Raw genomic sequence first — 15,954 nt, forward strand, 5'->3', positions numbered from 1 at the left:
ATAAACAGACCTTTGGGTGAAGAGGTTCCTCCTCAGCTCAGTCCTAAATCTGCTCCCCTTTATTTTGAGGCTAGGCCCCCGAGTTTATGTTTCACCCACCAGTGGAAATGTCCTCCCTGATTCTGTCTTATCAATAAACTTTTGTCAGCCGGTTTTCAAAACAAATAAAAACTTTTCTCTCTCTTTCTGCCCAGTTCCCCAAAGCCTCTGAGATTGGATGTGCAAGTTGACCAGGGTGTGTTTTTGGTTGTGCACAGCATTGGAGATACAGATGCTCAGTGTGATGTGACAGAGACAACTCTCCTCCACCCCACCCCCTTCACCTCTGTCTGAGATGGGGGAGTGGGGGCGGCAGGATGATTGACAGTGGAGACAGGCAATAGGAGGGGCGGATTGTGCAGGACGGCTGTGAGGGTTTGTCCAATGATTGGTGGCGGTGGGCGGGTGCCCAGGAGCGGGCTCGCTGTTTGTAAAAAAAAGGGATCTCCGGAGCTGGCGGTGAGCACAGTAGGACAGGAATGGCGCTGGGCATGATACCTGCATGAAGCGAGTCAGCGGGATTTAAAGGGTGTTTACTGGGCGTCTTGGCTTCTAGTCGCCGCCAAGTTTTGCATTGCATTGATGTGCAGGAAGACTCGCAAGATTTGCATTTACAAAATAAAGAAAAGGAGAGAGGGGGGCGGTGGTGGAGAAGGAGGAAGGATTCAAGGGAAATAAAAGCAAATCTCTCTCATTAATAGGAAATGGAAACTTTCGGGTCAATAGACAAGCAGCTTCGACTGGAGAATCACAGCAGCCCAGTGGATTACTTGCACCAGAGGTACGCCAGTACTTACGAAAATACTTTCAACTCGTGGAATGATTACTTGGGGTTGAGCACTCTGGTGGGGAAGGCTGTGAGTAAGGGGGGGAAGAGCGGACTGCACCCGGCCAGGGAACTGAAGCTGCAGTCCCGGGCACCGTGTATCAGCCACTCCCTGGAGCTCCGGGGGCTCGGCTTCTGCTCCCACCACGACGCGCTGCTCGGCTCCGAGTTGGAAGGCAGCTTCAGCCCTTTTTCGGCTTACCCCGCGGCCGGGGAGCCCTTACCCCATCAGCAGCAGCAGCGCCTGGAGCGGGAGCAAGGGGGCGACTCGTCCTGGAACCGAGTGGATGTGATCATGATGGAGAACAGGAGCCACCTGCAACTCGCCCACTACCAGCAGCAGCAGCAGCCTCTCCCTCCAGCTCCAGCACCACCTCCTCCTCCTGCTGCTGTCCACAGAACCACCAGGGCTAAGGCCGAGCTGCAGATCTGCGTCTTCTGCAGGAACAACAACGAGTCGGTCACCTTGTACACCACCCACATCCTGAAGAGCCCCGATGGCAGGGTGCTCTGCCCCATCTTGAGGCGGTACACTTGCCCGTTGTGTGGTGCCAACGGGGACAACGCGCACACCATCAAATACTGCCCACTCTCCAAGCTCCAGCCCAGTATCCCAAAGGTGAAGACTAGAAACTGCGTTAGCAAGAGGGCCCGTTAATAAGGAACTATCGCCCCTATTACAAACAAGGAAGGCATTGTGAACCCAATTTACCCCCCACTCCCCCAGGCTTTGTAGACTAATACGTGGACATTTTATTAAGACTATATATTTTGAGTCTGGGAATAATCGTTTTATAGTGACTGAATGTACTCTTTGTCTAAATTTGTTTACAATCTAATGTTTCTGGTGGAATATCTAGCCCAGAAATCTACCTCAGTTATATAAAATATATAGTTTATGGAACTAAGAGAGCGCCATAATTTTTTTCTTTTGCAAAATCTACGGCGTGCATTTCATCTTCGGAGAATTTAAGGTAACTCAGTAATTATAATGTAGAAAATGTATTTTGATTTCCTTTTTTTTGAATGTAATGTTTGCTACTTTTTAAAAGTGAAATGTAAAACAGATATAAGGATTACTAATGAATAACTGTGTTAACAACAGTACGGGGAACCAATAAATTTTCACATTTTAGCAGCTCCTTTTGTGTGTTTCGTTTCATGGTGGGAGAGAGGCCAGATCTTCAGCATCTGTCTCCGGGCGCCGTCCTATGGACAACAGCTGAAATGCAGATTCCGCTTGCCCTCATAATGCAAAACCCTCCTTGAAGCCCAAGGACAGAGTACCATTGATAGGTTGATAGTCACATTTTGTTTTAAAAAAAAATAAAGCTAGTGACCCACCAAGGATCTCGTTGTAGCCGAACCGATTCGCTGACGTCTGCCTAGATTTTGGAAATACCAAACTGGTAATGTTTATTTTTAATTGGAACTTGCTATCTAGGCAAAATATTAGCAATTGATCTGCTTGTTATTTGAAGATTTTCACTTGTGAATTAAACAAAAATTGTGTTTTAAATGACAACCACTTCTTCAAGTATATCGCTTTTTGTTGAAGGTTCATGATTTTCTTTGGGTGGGGTAATCTTCTGGAGCAGGGGAGATAGTTGTTGGAGAGGACCTAGTCTTGTGGATGGATGTTGGTACTATTTCTAGCAACGCATCCATTTGTATGTTGTAGTATCTCCTACAACGGAGAAAGTGAGGAATGCATTTGCTGGAGATCAGAGCTGAAAATGTCTTGCTGGAAAAGCACAGCAGGTCAGACAGCATCCAAGGAGCAGGAGAATCGACGTTTCGGGCATAAGCCCTTCTTCAGGAATTATGCCCGAAACATCGATTCTCCTGCTCCTTGGATGCTGCCTGACCTGCGATTTTCCAGCAACACAGTTTCAGCTATCTTCTACAACGATCAAGTACAGCTGAAGCACTTTTGACACTTTTGAAGTCATTTCTGATATTGGTCATGTCGCCACTGTATACTCCAAATGTTAATGACTGAATATCTCCTTGTGATGATACTACGTGACACTACTGGTCTCCTGCCCAATATTTAATTCTTGCTTTTCTTTCTCTTCCATCCTAGCCCCACCAAGGTAAGTGTTGTGGGGATTTATTTACATCCATGTTGACTTGATGCCATATCTGAAATGCAGCATTTGTGGTACTACCAGGAGTATTGGGATTAATCTGCATGAGTCCTGGAATTACTTGTATGTTGTAAAGTGCTGAGTTCATGAACTCAGCACGAGTCTCAATGATGGGTATTGAGACAACTGCTGCTTGTAATCAACATCAATATGTTAGATGTAAAAACCCAAAGCTGGTCAACTTTGTAAGTATCAAACTAGATTTGGTTGATGCAATATACATAAAATAAATTGTACATCACCCAACAATTCTGTGCAAGTTTCACAGGAATGAATTATTTTTCTTAGCCATAAACATCACATGTGGAATTGTTTTCAAAGCAATTCCACCATTAAAAAGATTGAATACTTGACTTCCCTTTTCAACACAACCTACTCAAGATATTATGTCACATCTTCAATTTCCAAATCTGTGTATGTGTAAATATAGTTCAATGCTAGTATTCACGTAACATAAGGTTGTGGCTTTAAGCCCCACTGCAAAAAATGAAAACTTCAGTAATACTAATGTAATCTACATCAGAGATGCTGCATTATTAAATAGCAAAACGGAGGGCCCTGTTCAAGTGGTTATAAACGATTGCATACAATATCAAAGTTCAGGATTTATCTTAATGTCTAAACCAATGTTAAACAAAGATTTGTTATATATTGCCTGTTTGTGGGTTATTAGAGTGTATATATTGTCACTTATTTTCCTGTATTAGTGAATGTACACCAAAAGCCATTAATTGAGAAGTTCTTGGATTTCCTGAGAACATGAAAGGTAATATACAAATTAGTCCTTTTCTCCAAAGACTATCAAAAGCAGCAACAGCTTTGGATGTACAGGGTAACCTTGGAACAACGGTGTGTGGCATTTTATAAAATAGTAAGCATTACAGACTAGGTGGATAACAAGTCTTTTTTTTGTGGGGGGGAGGGGGGAATAAATTAAGAATGCGTAAAGCTGTTATTAGTGGTACTCCTGTGTGAATATGTTTATAATTAAATAAAGCCGGTTGTGTGAAAGTTGAACTAAGTCTTTTAAACTAGTATTGCACCTTTAGTTCACATTTCAACAGTATTGCATGCAGTTCTGGTCTTTCTACTATAAATAGAATATAGGGGCATTGGGAAAAAAATGTTTAAGAAGAGTCAAGGTCAATAACAAATATTTAACAGGTTAGGCCAAATAGTCAAAAGTGTGGCACTGGAAAAGCATAGCAGGTCAGGCAGCATCTGAGAATAAGCTCATCAGGAATTTGGGGGGTTGGGAGGAAAGGAATGCGTTAGATAGATTAAGGTGGAGGGTGATGGTGATAGGTTGGAGTGGATAGGTGGGCAGGAAGGACAGTTCACCAGGGCGGTACTGAGTGGGAGTGTTGGATCTGGGATAAGGTGGGCAGAGGGAAGATAGGCTAAATAGCCTCAGACTCTTACCTAGAGAGAGGATGACCATTTCAGTCCTTCAGACCTCCTCACCATAAATCTTAACTGCTTTATCCAGTTTTCTCATTGAGTTATTGTGTATATTAGAGGTACAATTGTCAGTCTTCATTAATCTTTGAAATTCTCTTTCACAAAATAATGACTTCTAAGAAATGCTTCCACTTTCCCATTTAAATTGGAATCCCTTTGTACCCCTTTGTCCTGGATTTGCAAGAAGAAATATTCTGCATTTACCATCTAAAGCCACTTTTAGAAACTTGTATTTTTAATAAGGCCACCTCATTCTTCTAAAGACCAAACCTGCTTATTTTATAAATGAGCTACCTCCAGTATATTATTTTTAAAAAGACCAAATTGTATACAGTAATTTAGGTATGATCTGAACCACCCATGTACTGTTGTAACAAGATTTCCCTACTCCTAATCCATGCCCTGACAATAAAAGGGGCACAAAACGTTCAGCACATGGGCAAGACCAGATGGATTAACAATAGTAGGATAGCATTAATGAATCAAATAAGGAACTTAGTACCAAATTGTTAGAGGTAAATAGGTGTATTTAGTTGGACGGTTTTTACGCAACTCAGTTATGAAAAACAATGGGAGAAGACCCAAGTGGAACATGAACACTGTGTGGACCAGTTGGACCAAATGGCCCGTTTTAATGCAACTATAATACTTCCATTAGTTTGTTGTTGTAAGAGAATAGGTATGCCTTTCAATTTTCTTTTACAACTTTAATTGTTGAACTGGTTATTCACTTTCAAATATCACTGAAGCAGCATTGGCAGTCTTAATTACATGCCAGTAGTTGAAAAGAATTATGAAATGTACAGAACAAACATTTTTATTCTCACACTAGATCTCATTATTTTCTGACTAGCCTAGCATTTATTGCCCTTAAGATGGTGCTACGTTATCTTCATGAACCACTGTAATTTGTGGTGAGATGGGAATTACAGGATTTTTGACTCCACAAAGAGGAGCGATAAAGTTTCATATCAGGATACTATGCAGCAAGGGCTGATCCATGCAAGTGCTGTCCTTTGTCTTTGTAGATGGTGGAAAGTTGGAAGCTTCTGGCATAGGAGTCTTCATGAGTTGTTTAAAACTAGAAGACTATTTGAATCCTCTTGAAAAAAAGACAATTTTGCAATAATTAACCTTTGACTGGACATTGCACACTCAGGACTGAATTTCCAGCCGATATAATTTGACTCCTACAAGTGGCAACAATATAACAAATTCAACAATTAAAAGCTAGAAGGGAGCATGAAAAAGCTTTAGCAGGTAGGATTTAGGAAAACCTTGAGGCGTTCTACATTCATGTAGAAACAAGAGGATGACCAGAGTGAGGATAGGGCCGATCAGGGATAGTGCAGGGAACTTGTGCTTGAAGTCAGAGGAAATAGGGAAGGTTCTTAATAGTTTGCTTCAGTATTCAATACGGAGAGGGTCCTTGTAGTTTGAGAGGACAGTGTGAAACAGACTGATATGCTCGAACGGGTTCATGTTAGGAAGGAGGATGTGCTGAAAATTTTGAAAAACATAAGGATCTGGTAATGATCTTTGTGTCTTCACTGTTCACTGGAGTATTCCCAGATGATTGGAGAGCAGCAAATATTATTCCCTTGTTCAAGAAAGACAGTATGCATAATCCTGGAAGTTACAGACCAATCCTTCTTACATCTGTGGTGGGCAAATTATTGAGATGGGATTTATGATTACTTGGAAAACCTCAGTTTGATTACAGATAGTCAGCATGGCTTTGAGGGGGGCAGGTCATACCTCGAGCCTTAGTGAATTCTTTTGAGCATGTGACAAAACACATAGAAGGTTAAGCAGTGGATGAGGAGTACATGGATTTTAGCAAGGCATTTGATAAGGTTCTCCAAGGTAGGCTCATTCAGAAAGGAGGCAGGGAAATCTGGCACAAAGTGTGGTGCCCTTCATCAGGAATTGTGCTCAAAACATTGATTCTCCTACTATGCCAGCACCACACTCTTAGACTCTGATCTCCAACATCTGCAGTCTTCCCTTTCTCCCAGGGAAATCTGGCTAGCTGGATACAGAATTGACTGGCCCATAGAAGTCAGAGGGTGGTGGTAGAGGGTAAGAATTCAGCCTGAAGCTTGGGGACCAGTGGTGTTCTGCAGGGATCATTTCTAGGACTTCTGCTCTTTGTGATTTTTAAATGTCATGGATGAGGAAATGAAAATGTAAGTTAGTAAGCTTGCTGATGACAAAAGTTTCGTGGAGTGGTGGATAATGTTGTAGGTTGCAATGGGACATTGACAGGGTGCAGAGCTGGGCTGATAAGTAGCAGATGGAGTTCAAGCTGGAAGATTGGGAGGTCATAGATTCATAGAGATGTACAACATGGAAACAGACCCTTTGGTCCAACTCATCCATGCTGACCAGATATCCTAACCTAGTTTCATTTGGCAGCACTTAACCCATGTTCTTCTAAACCCTTCCTATTCATACACCCATCCAGATGCCTTTAAGTATTGTAGTTGTACCAGCTTCCACCACTTCCTCCTTTAGGTCCATTTTAAAACTTTCCCCCTCTCACCCTAAACCTATACTCTCTAGTTCTGGATTCACCCACCCCAGGGAAAAGACTTACTTAGCCTATCCATGCCCTCTTTTTGGAACGTCAAATTTGAATGCAGAATACAGGGTTAAAGGCAGGATTCTTGGCAGTGTGGAGGAACAGAGGAATCTTGGGGTCCATGTCCACACATCTTACCTGTACTAACTTGGGTAGCAATTTGGAGAGAAGGCATATGGTGTGTTGGCTTTGATTAGGAGGGGGATTCAGTTTAAGAGCCATAAGGTTATACTGCAGCTCTATACAGTCCTAGTTAGACCACACTCAATATTGTGTTCAGTTCTGATCAACACCTTATAGGAAAGATGTGAAAGCTTTAGACAGGGTGTAGAGGAGATTAACCAGGATGCTGTCTGGAATGGAGGGCATGTCTTCAGAAGGGTGAGGGAGCGAGGGCTTTTCTCATTGGAGCAAAGGATGAGAGGTGACTTGATAGAGATGTACAAGGTGATGAGAGGCATAGGCAAGAGTGGATAGCCAGAAACTTTTCCCCAAGGCGGAAAAGGCAATCACGAGGGAACATAATTTTATGATTAGAGGAAGGTTAAGGGGAGAGGTAGGTCATTTACACGGTGGGTGCATGGAATGCACTGCCACCGTAGAACCAGGTACATGAAGAACATTTAAGCGAGTCCTGGATAGGCACATGGAAAACAGTAAAGTGTACGGTAAGTTAGTTCGATCTTGGAGTAGGATAAAAGGTCAGCACAACGTAGAGGGTCAATGGGCCAATGTTCTAATTAATGCAAGCATTTATTTAACAGGCAAAAAGTGACATAGTTACATCCTTAATCAGAGTTTAATGAAACAACGACCAATCAAATAAAGCTTATTCATTGTGGGGTGCCATGATGGTTAATCTGGGGAGCTCAGCCTGTTAATGACAATGTTCACAGGAATTTGATGTGGTAGAGGGAGATTGAGCTGAACCATTGGAAACTGCTTGCTGTTAGTCAATTCTACTAACAACCCATTTGCCATCAGATTATTTATTTTAGTGAATTAATTCTTGGGTGTGGGTTTGTAGCACTGGCAAGGATGACAATGATTGATTATGTCGCCCTAGTTACTCCAAAAGGTATTAGGCCTTTTTTTTTTTGAAAAGGATACAGTCCATATAGTGAAAAAGTACTATATTATTTCCAACTATGGAGCATCTGCAGGAGTTACAATTACACAACAGCAATACATCTCAGGCAGAATGAGGTAAACGAGATCCTGGAACTGATGGTGCTCCCATTTACCTATTACCCTGGGTTGTATGTTACATGACAGAATACAGAAACACCACAATCTACCAGTCATCTCCAAGCCACGTGTCATGCTTATTTGGAACTACTGTGCTGTCTATTCACTGTCACTACCAAAAACTCTTAGTGACTTGTCAGTTTCCTCTCATATGGCACAGTGGTACTGTTCCAACCACTAAGCCAGGATGCCCAGCTTCAAATCCCACCTTTCCTAAGTGGTGAGAAAGTACATCCCTAAACAGGTTGATTAGGAAAATATCCACCTTGATGAACACCTGCAATGACATCCTTACTTAGATGACTAGCCTTCAACAACGTCGATCACTCAATCCATTGGTACCGCAACGGTTTTCAACTACAATTCTGAGAGAAAGAATAAAGCTTTTTGGTTCCCGTTTGAGTACATTTTCAGCACTAATGGGACTGGATGAGAGACCCTACCATTGCAGCGCACTGAGTGGAGCCTAAAACAGTTATATGGCCTGGAAAGAGGAATTCACGGCAGGGAGGGGCTATATACATGTTTATGTGCTGCTGAAGCTTCGGCCATGGAGAATCCAGAGAAATGCCGCTCTGTGGAGAAACCATGGAAGTGTGGCAACTTTGGGAAAGGCCTTCGTGCCCCGTCTGTGTGGAGTTTGCACATTCTCCCTGTGTCTGCGTGGGTTTCCTTCGGGTGCTCCGGTTTCCTCCCACAGTCCAAAGATGTGCAGGTCAGGTGAATTGGCCATGCTACGAATTGTCCATAGTTGTTGGGAGTATTAGTCAGAAGGGGGTGGGTCACTCTTCGGAGGGTTGATGTGGACTTTAGATTAGATTAGATTAGATTACTTACAGTGTGGAAACAGGCCCTTCGGCCCAACAAGTCCACACCGACCCGCCGAAGCGCAACCCACCCATACCCCTACATTTACCCCTTATCTAACACTACGGGCAATTTAGCATGGCCAATTCACCTGAACTGCACATTTTTGGGCTGTGGGAGGAAACCAGAGCACCCGGAGGAAACCGATGCAGACACGGGGAGAATGTGCAAACTCCACACAGTCTGTCGCCTGAGTCGGGAATTGAACCCGGGTCTCTGGCGCTGTGAGGCAGCAGTGCTAACCACTGTGCCACCGTGCCGCCCACTTGTGGGCCAAAGGTCCTGTTTCCACACTGTAGGGAATCCAATTTTTTATAAAAACCACTGGGCACCATTGATGACCTTAATGCTTCCTTCAAGTTATTTTCAATATGTAAAATTACTGATTACCTGTGCCCTCAGCTGACTAATATGCTGGTTTCCTTGTTTGTGCTGTATTTATTCTATTCATTTCAGTGGATGCTAGGCTACTTAAACTACATGGTGTGGAATTGAACTCATGAGCCAGACAGGTACCAGATTCCTCTTCCCCTCCCACCCAAACTAGACTATTCAACAGACCACTCGCTGCTTTTAATTTCCAATCTTTAAAAAAAATTCTCAAATTTAAATTCTCTAGCTTACTAGTGTTACCAGACTAGCAAGCAAGCTAATCATTAATACTAGAATCTAAACTTCAGATAATGAGACACATCATTATTACAAAAACAAAAAAAATTCACTATGATCTTTCAAAAATTCCTTTTGATACATTTTAAAAACAGCTTTCATTCTTGATTTACCAACTGTATTTAAAAAGATTAAATTTGCATACCTTCCATCTGTCAGCATCACTGCTCCCTCTGCTGGCAGAAAAGAATATTGTTATTTTGCATTGTAAAGGAACTCATTTTCTTTCAATTTTGTCTTTTCTCTGTTTGTAGGATTAATATTTAATTTCATTGGCCAGAACAATATGTTTGGTCCAATTTGAACTTTTCCCATAGCATGGAGGAAAAAAATTGATTAATCCAAATGTAGTCACTTATGACAATACATCATGAAGTCCCTCCCTCAAAGTACAAACATCTTGCATTAAAAATGTATAACACATTGGCTTCAGAGTGCTGTGGAATGTGCAATAAAACACCATCCATTCTAGGCACCTTATTTGTATGTGAAAATGAAATAGTAAAACTGGCATCCAGAGAAGGTTTCAGATGCGCGTCTTCTACTCTTCCCCAGTGGAAAGTGTAGCTACAGGTTAACTAAATTTGAGTGGCAGAGAGGGCATGCAAGAGAAGTATGTAAATGTTGAAGTGTGATGGAAATAAATGCTCCGTCAGATAAATAGGAATTTAGTTCTTCAAATTTTGACACTGATCTTTATTATTCTTTTAATCAATACACATGACTAGCTAAGCCAGCATCACATCTTCCAAGTACTCTGGAGTTGTGGCAGCTACACACAGGTATCTGTGACATGTAGAGAAAAATAAACTGGGACAACTCACCTTAGTTGGTCATAAAGTGGTAACTGTATCAGCCACACAGGAGACCAAAGCACTTAGGTCATTCATTTGCAATATTCAGTGCATTTTCCAAATGAAAAAAACAAACTAATCATAGATTTATTTTAAAAATTTGACCATTTTAGCTGACTTACCAATAATAATATGTAACAATCACTACCACAAAGACAGATTTGATGAGGAAAACCTTTATTCTAAAGTTGGGAAGAAAATTAGGTCCAAATCAAGTTAATAATCCAAGTGAGAGGGGGTAGCAAACCTGACCAAAAATACTCCAAATTGCAAAAGGTTTAAATAGGGAGTATGCGACTTTAAAAATACACTCAATAATTCACAATGTATTATTTGTGAAAGTAGCAGACATACTGGCAAGACATGTACCGGTACCAAATAATTGGATGATAAAAGCCTTTAATCATGTCTCCATTATACAGCAAGGCTACTTTATCCATGTTAGCTGATCAAATTTGGAGAGAGACGTAGGCTGGTGTGTATTTCCTTTTCACATTACAGTTGCACTAGATGCTAACTGTATTCTGTTTACTATCAAAGTTGTCATAGCTCATTTAAGAAAACTGGGCAATCTTGAAAATTCAAGGTAGGCAGTTGTCATATTTAGGTTATCAAGTGAAATGTTGACAGAGTAAAGGCAAAGCTTTGACATGCAACAGATGTTTCATTTAGCAGGCTTCTATTATTTTAGCTGCATGATCGGCTTGTATTAAATTTGCTGTACTAAAATAGGTACATGCGTACAGTTTAACACGTCAATTTTACTGGTTACTTGCAAAAAATTTGATAGTTTGCCACAAAGTTACTGTTATTCAGATTCAAAAGAATTCAGCTAGTTGCCGTGGTAAATTGGACATGAAGATTAAATTTAGCGGCGAACAGTAGTCCAGCCTTCGTCATCAATGACATTTTTGATACGACGCGATGCCTCTTTGTCCTTATCAGTTTTCCAGATCGATTTGTCTTGGTCATTGTCCTTAAGTGGTGGACCTTTCACAGGAGTATCCTGCACCTCTTTAGCTTGGCTTTCACCTTGGCGTTCCTCACCACGTCGCCAGGTACCTGTGAACCAATTTAATTTTACACTGATGACTGGAGAAGGGGATTTAGAAATTAACTTAGTAAGGAATAATATTTTGTAACTGAACCACACAGACGTATTAGCTCACCAAGAACCTATATAAAAAGGTCCAATTTCAGCAACAGAAAAGCTCAAAATATTGCAACTGCATCCTCGCTCAGACCTGAAAAGGAGCTTACACTTCAAATAATTTGCATAATTGACTTCTCTAATACCAAATGTCTCAACACCATGAGCATACACTTGGACAGAATCATGTGAAATCATATTCAACGGATAAATTCCGTTCTAATCCATTTTATATCCCCCCTCCCCCCACTTCCGTTCCGTTCAAGTGTTATTTGCCACATATATGCCCAAGCCAGAACGTTATCCAGGTCTTGCTGCATATGGACAGACTTCTTCATTATCTAAGGAGTTACACATGAGACTGAATCCTATATAATTAGTAGACATATGAAAAGGGAACATGATGGTCAGGTACAGCAAATCAAATCTCACTGAAAAAATAACAAATTCAAAGTTTAAAATGAATAAATGTGTTATTCCACACATTTAAAGTTTATACACTATGCATATAATGGAACATTTTACACCATAGTTATTCATTTTGTCTAATGTGCCTGTGATGGCTCTTAAAGACCTCTTCAGTTTCCTTAAAATCTCTATAGTTGGCAACTGAAAGTTAGGCATTATAGAAACAAAATACAGTACTGAACATGCTGAAAATTGGAGCTAAAACAGAAAACGCTGCAAATGTTCGTGTGTGACAGCAACTGCAGAGGAAGAAACAAGTTGATATTGGAGGCTGATAATCTTTTACCAAATCACTTGATTTTGATGTAATACATTTGACCTAGTAGCATTACAGGGAGAAGTACATGTCAGTCTTCAATATATTTTGCAGTAAACTTGCTGAAACCAAGAATGTGCTGAAACCAAGTTCTTGCCCATTTTGCTGTACAATAGGTTATCTTTTGAGCACACTCATTCCATTTTTCTAATTCAGTTTTTTTTTAATCCTATAAACCAAATGCCTCACACTAAGCTTTAAAAACAACAGTTGGGGTGACAAATGGGATATTTACTTTTTGCAGCATTTTCATGGTTATGTCAGTGATGGATTTTTTTTTAAAGTAGCAGCACTTAGAAACTAGGAGAGAGAAGAGAGAGAGAGAAAAGAGAGAGAGAGAGAGGGAGAGAGAGAGAGAGAGAGAGAGAGAAAGCGCGAGAGTGAGAGAACTGCAGATCCTGGAGATCAGAATCAAAAAGTGTGATGCTGGAAAAGCACAACCAGTTAGTCAGCATCCGAGAAGCAGGAGAGTCGACGTTTCAAGCATAAATCCTTCATCAGGAATATGCTTTTCCAACACCACACTTTTTGGCACTGCAAAGAAACTCTAGTAAGAATGCCCTAAAAAAGAAAATGCTGAGTAAGTGATTCATTCTTCTTACAGAAATCTACATTATTTCAATCAAATTTTTTGTTTTACCATCATCTCGATCACTTCGAATAGATGCAGCACGGCGCTCTGGTTCATCTTTACGAGTCCTGATGTCTCTGCGTTCACGCAAGTCTCTACGATCTCGATCACCATCCCTGTCGTCACGTCGTGGAATTTCTCTCCAGCTACTAGAATCTTCTGAGCCGCCACCACGTCTCCAAGGACCATCATCTTTGTCTCTGTAAAAAAAGCAAATCCAAGTTAATAAAATGCTAGCATTCAGAAAAAAAATTTAGCCTCGTCTTCATGACTATTTCCATGTAGAATTTTCACTTCAACAGCAAAAATATACAACATGGTCTGAAGAAGTCATACTTTTCCGCACTTAGTTAGCATCTTAAATCAGCTTTGAAATCTGGGTGAAATGCTTGATAATTTTAAGTGGCAACAGTCCAGCTATCTTAATATTTCTCTCTGACTTTCAATTTCACAGACAGTGACTTGTAAAAAAAAAGTAAAATCTTGCAAGTGAACATGAACAGTTCTCCACCCATAGCTCAACAAGTTTATCAAATAGGAGGAAGTGTGGACGCTTGACACAGACTTAGTCTGGTATCTGTGCTGAGTGAAGCAGTCTCAGCTGGAACAGCAGTAAAGACTCCATACTCAATTATGGGCTTTTATGTTCCACATTAAAACAGCCACATGCGAAGATCAGAGTTCCCAATCCTGATTGCTATTTGTCTGGATGCACACCATCACAGATGAGGGAAAAACAAAGTCTTTCTGGCCACAAAGATGAATAACCTTTAGATTTACTGTTAAAGCAATACTTGGGAATGGTATTGGAGGGTTTTCAGCAGGATTCTGGAAAGGAGTTCACTTTTAGAAGGAAGTGGAATATTAAATTTTACTGTTTGGATAAAATCCAAAACATCCTAAATGTTGAGATAGGAACAGGGATGAAGAGCAATCAGAGTATACACCTTCGCCAAGCAATTAGAATGTGACATTTACCTTCTTTTCTTTATTACTTAAAGAAAGAGGAACATCCATAAGAAATGGAAATTTCATTAACTGAATTATCCAAAAAGAAAAAAAGAAGTTGTTCATAAATCTCTATTTACAAACCTAAATGCAATACGGCGATCACGATCTTGATCTCGATCCAAATCACGATCTCTGTTATCTTCTGAAGACCTGGTGTCTCTGGGTGGGCCCCAGCTTTCTTCACGTGCTTTTTCCCTTTCTCTCCATCCACCACCTTTAACACAGTAACACTTCTGCCATTAAAAAGATGCTCTACTTATAAGGGGCTAAAAGCTCCCTTGTCACTAAGTTAATCTATCAAGCACTTCTTAATTAGCAAAACTTCTAACTTATGCTGAAGGCTTGTTTTGAAACAACTACATTTGGACAGATGTACTGAAATTGTTTGTACTGACTCCCATTTCTACAATAATGAGCATGTGGAATGCAATTGCTCAAGAGGAAGGCCCACATTCGCGTTCCCAAAATTAAACAGGAAGAGACAACTCAAAGAAAAGTTCCAAAATTGTCAACAGTTTACTTTGCACCTACAACCAGAAATTGTACATTTTAAAACGTACAAGAACCCAAATGCCTCTGTTAAGCAAGAACACATCCAAAAGAAACAAAAAAGTTAAAAAGAATTTTGTACCTGGTTTATCAAGTGGTCTCCATGGGCCAGGCCTGGAATCGTCCACACGTCGAGGACCTCTGTCATCATCACGGCGGGGGCCTCTGTCATCATCCCGCCAAGACCCCCTGTCGTCATCACCTCGCCTGAACAACGGCCCACGATCATCGTCCCCTCTTCTAAACAATGGCTCCCTATCATCGTCTCGCCTAATTCGGTCGTCCCCACGACGGAATGCTGGCCTATCATCATCAAAGCCACGGCCTTCCCCTCGGCGCCACTCGCTAAGAAATATGACAAGCCACAAACCTATTACAAAATTTTCATAACCCTAACCTACTAAATGTCACAATTGACCTTTCATATACAGGACATAAAATTTCAGGCTATTTTTATTAACACAAGTAGTCATCAATGAGAGGAGTCCAGGAAAACACAGCAGCCCAAGTTTAATAGAGAAAGTTGAATTACTGCAATTGGAAGGATAAATGAGGTGATTTTACAGGCTCATTTCCCATTACTGAGATAAAGCTTTCAATTTCAGATTCCCAGATAAATGGAACTCCACCAACAGAGATTTGAATCCATGCCCCCAGAGCATAGGCCTGGATCTATGGGTCACTAATCCAGTGACCAATATTTCCACTAGGCTTCACAGCTGTGCTTCGAGATTCCATTCACAGCGATCAATGTCAGCATGCCAATCAGGGCACTGATGTCTAGTGCTGAAAGTCACTGCTGCACACAGACCTTGGAGGCATGCACAGGTGTAAATAAAATTAGAAGAAAGACTGATAGTATCACTGTCACCATATCCACAAATTCAGTTATGTGGCAATACTAAGAGCATCTGGAAAAGTAGAGAGAATTAGGAACAATAAAAGCCAAATTTGTTCAAAGTTGGCAAAGCAGGTTATTGAATTAAAGAGGCAAGTTACGATGAACCTGTACAAAATCACACATTAAGTTAAGCACTCTAATTCTAGGCAGCATTCTGGAAAGATAGGAAGGCTTTAGAGTATGCAGGATAAAGCTAAGTTGGTTCCATGGATGAGGAATTTGCATTACAA

At 40.9% G+C, this 15,954-nt stretch overlaps 2 protein-coding genes across 2 annotated transcripts in view; one reads left to right on the forward strand and one right to left on the reverse strand.

Annotated features, from left to right (window-relative positions):
* Positions 1-506: 506 nt before the first annotated feature.
* LOC132826499 (nanos homolog 1-like) lies at positions 507-1,838 on the forward strand. Its single transcript, XM_060842461.1, has one exon. The coding sequence runs from the start codon at positions 744-746 to the stop codon at positions 1,521-1,523; it is 780 nt and encodes a 259-aa protein (XP_060698444.1). The 5' UTR covers positions 507-743; the 3' UTR covers positions 1,524-1,838.
* Positions 1,839-10,511: 8,673 nt separating this feature from the next.
* Positions 10,512-15,954, reverse strand: part of eif3s10 (eukaryotic translation initiation factor 3, subunit 10 (theta)) — a 43,729-nt gene continuing 38,286 nt past the window's right edge. Inside the window, exons 19-22 of the mRNA XM_060842130.1 lie at positions 14,906-15,168; positions 14,356-14,488; positions 13,273-13,463; positions 10,512-11,760 (exon numbers count right to left, since the gene is read on the reverse strand). Of these exons, the coding sequence (XP_060698113.1) occupies positions 11,567-11,760; positions 13,273-13,463; positions 14,356-14,488; positions 14,906-15,168 (781 nt within the window). The 3' untranslated portion in view covers positions 10,512-11,566. The remainder of the gene's footprint in view (positions 11,761-13,272; positions 13,464-14,355; positions 14,489-14,905; positions 15,169-15,954) is intronic.

This window comes from Hemiscyllium ocellatum, chromosome 22 (genome assembly GCF_020745735.1).
Source record: "Hemiscyllium ocellatum isolate sHemOce1 chromosome 22, sHemOce1.pat.X.cur, whole genome shotgun sequence".
NCBI lineage: Eukaryota > Metazoa > Chordata > Chondrichthyes > Orectolobiformes > Hemiscylliidae > Hemiscyllium > Hemiscyllium ocellatum.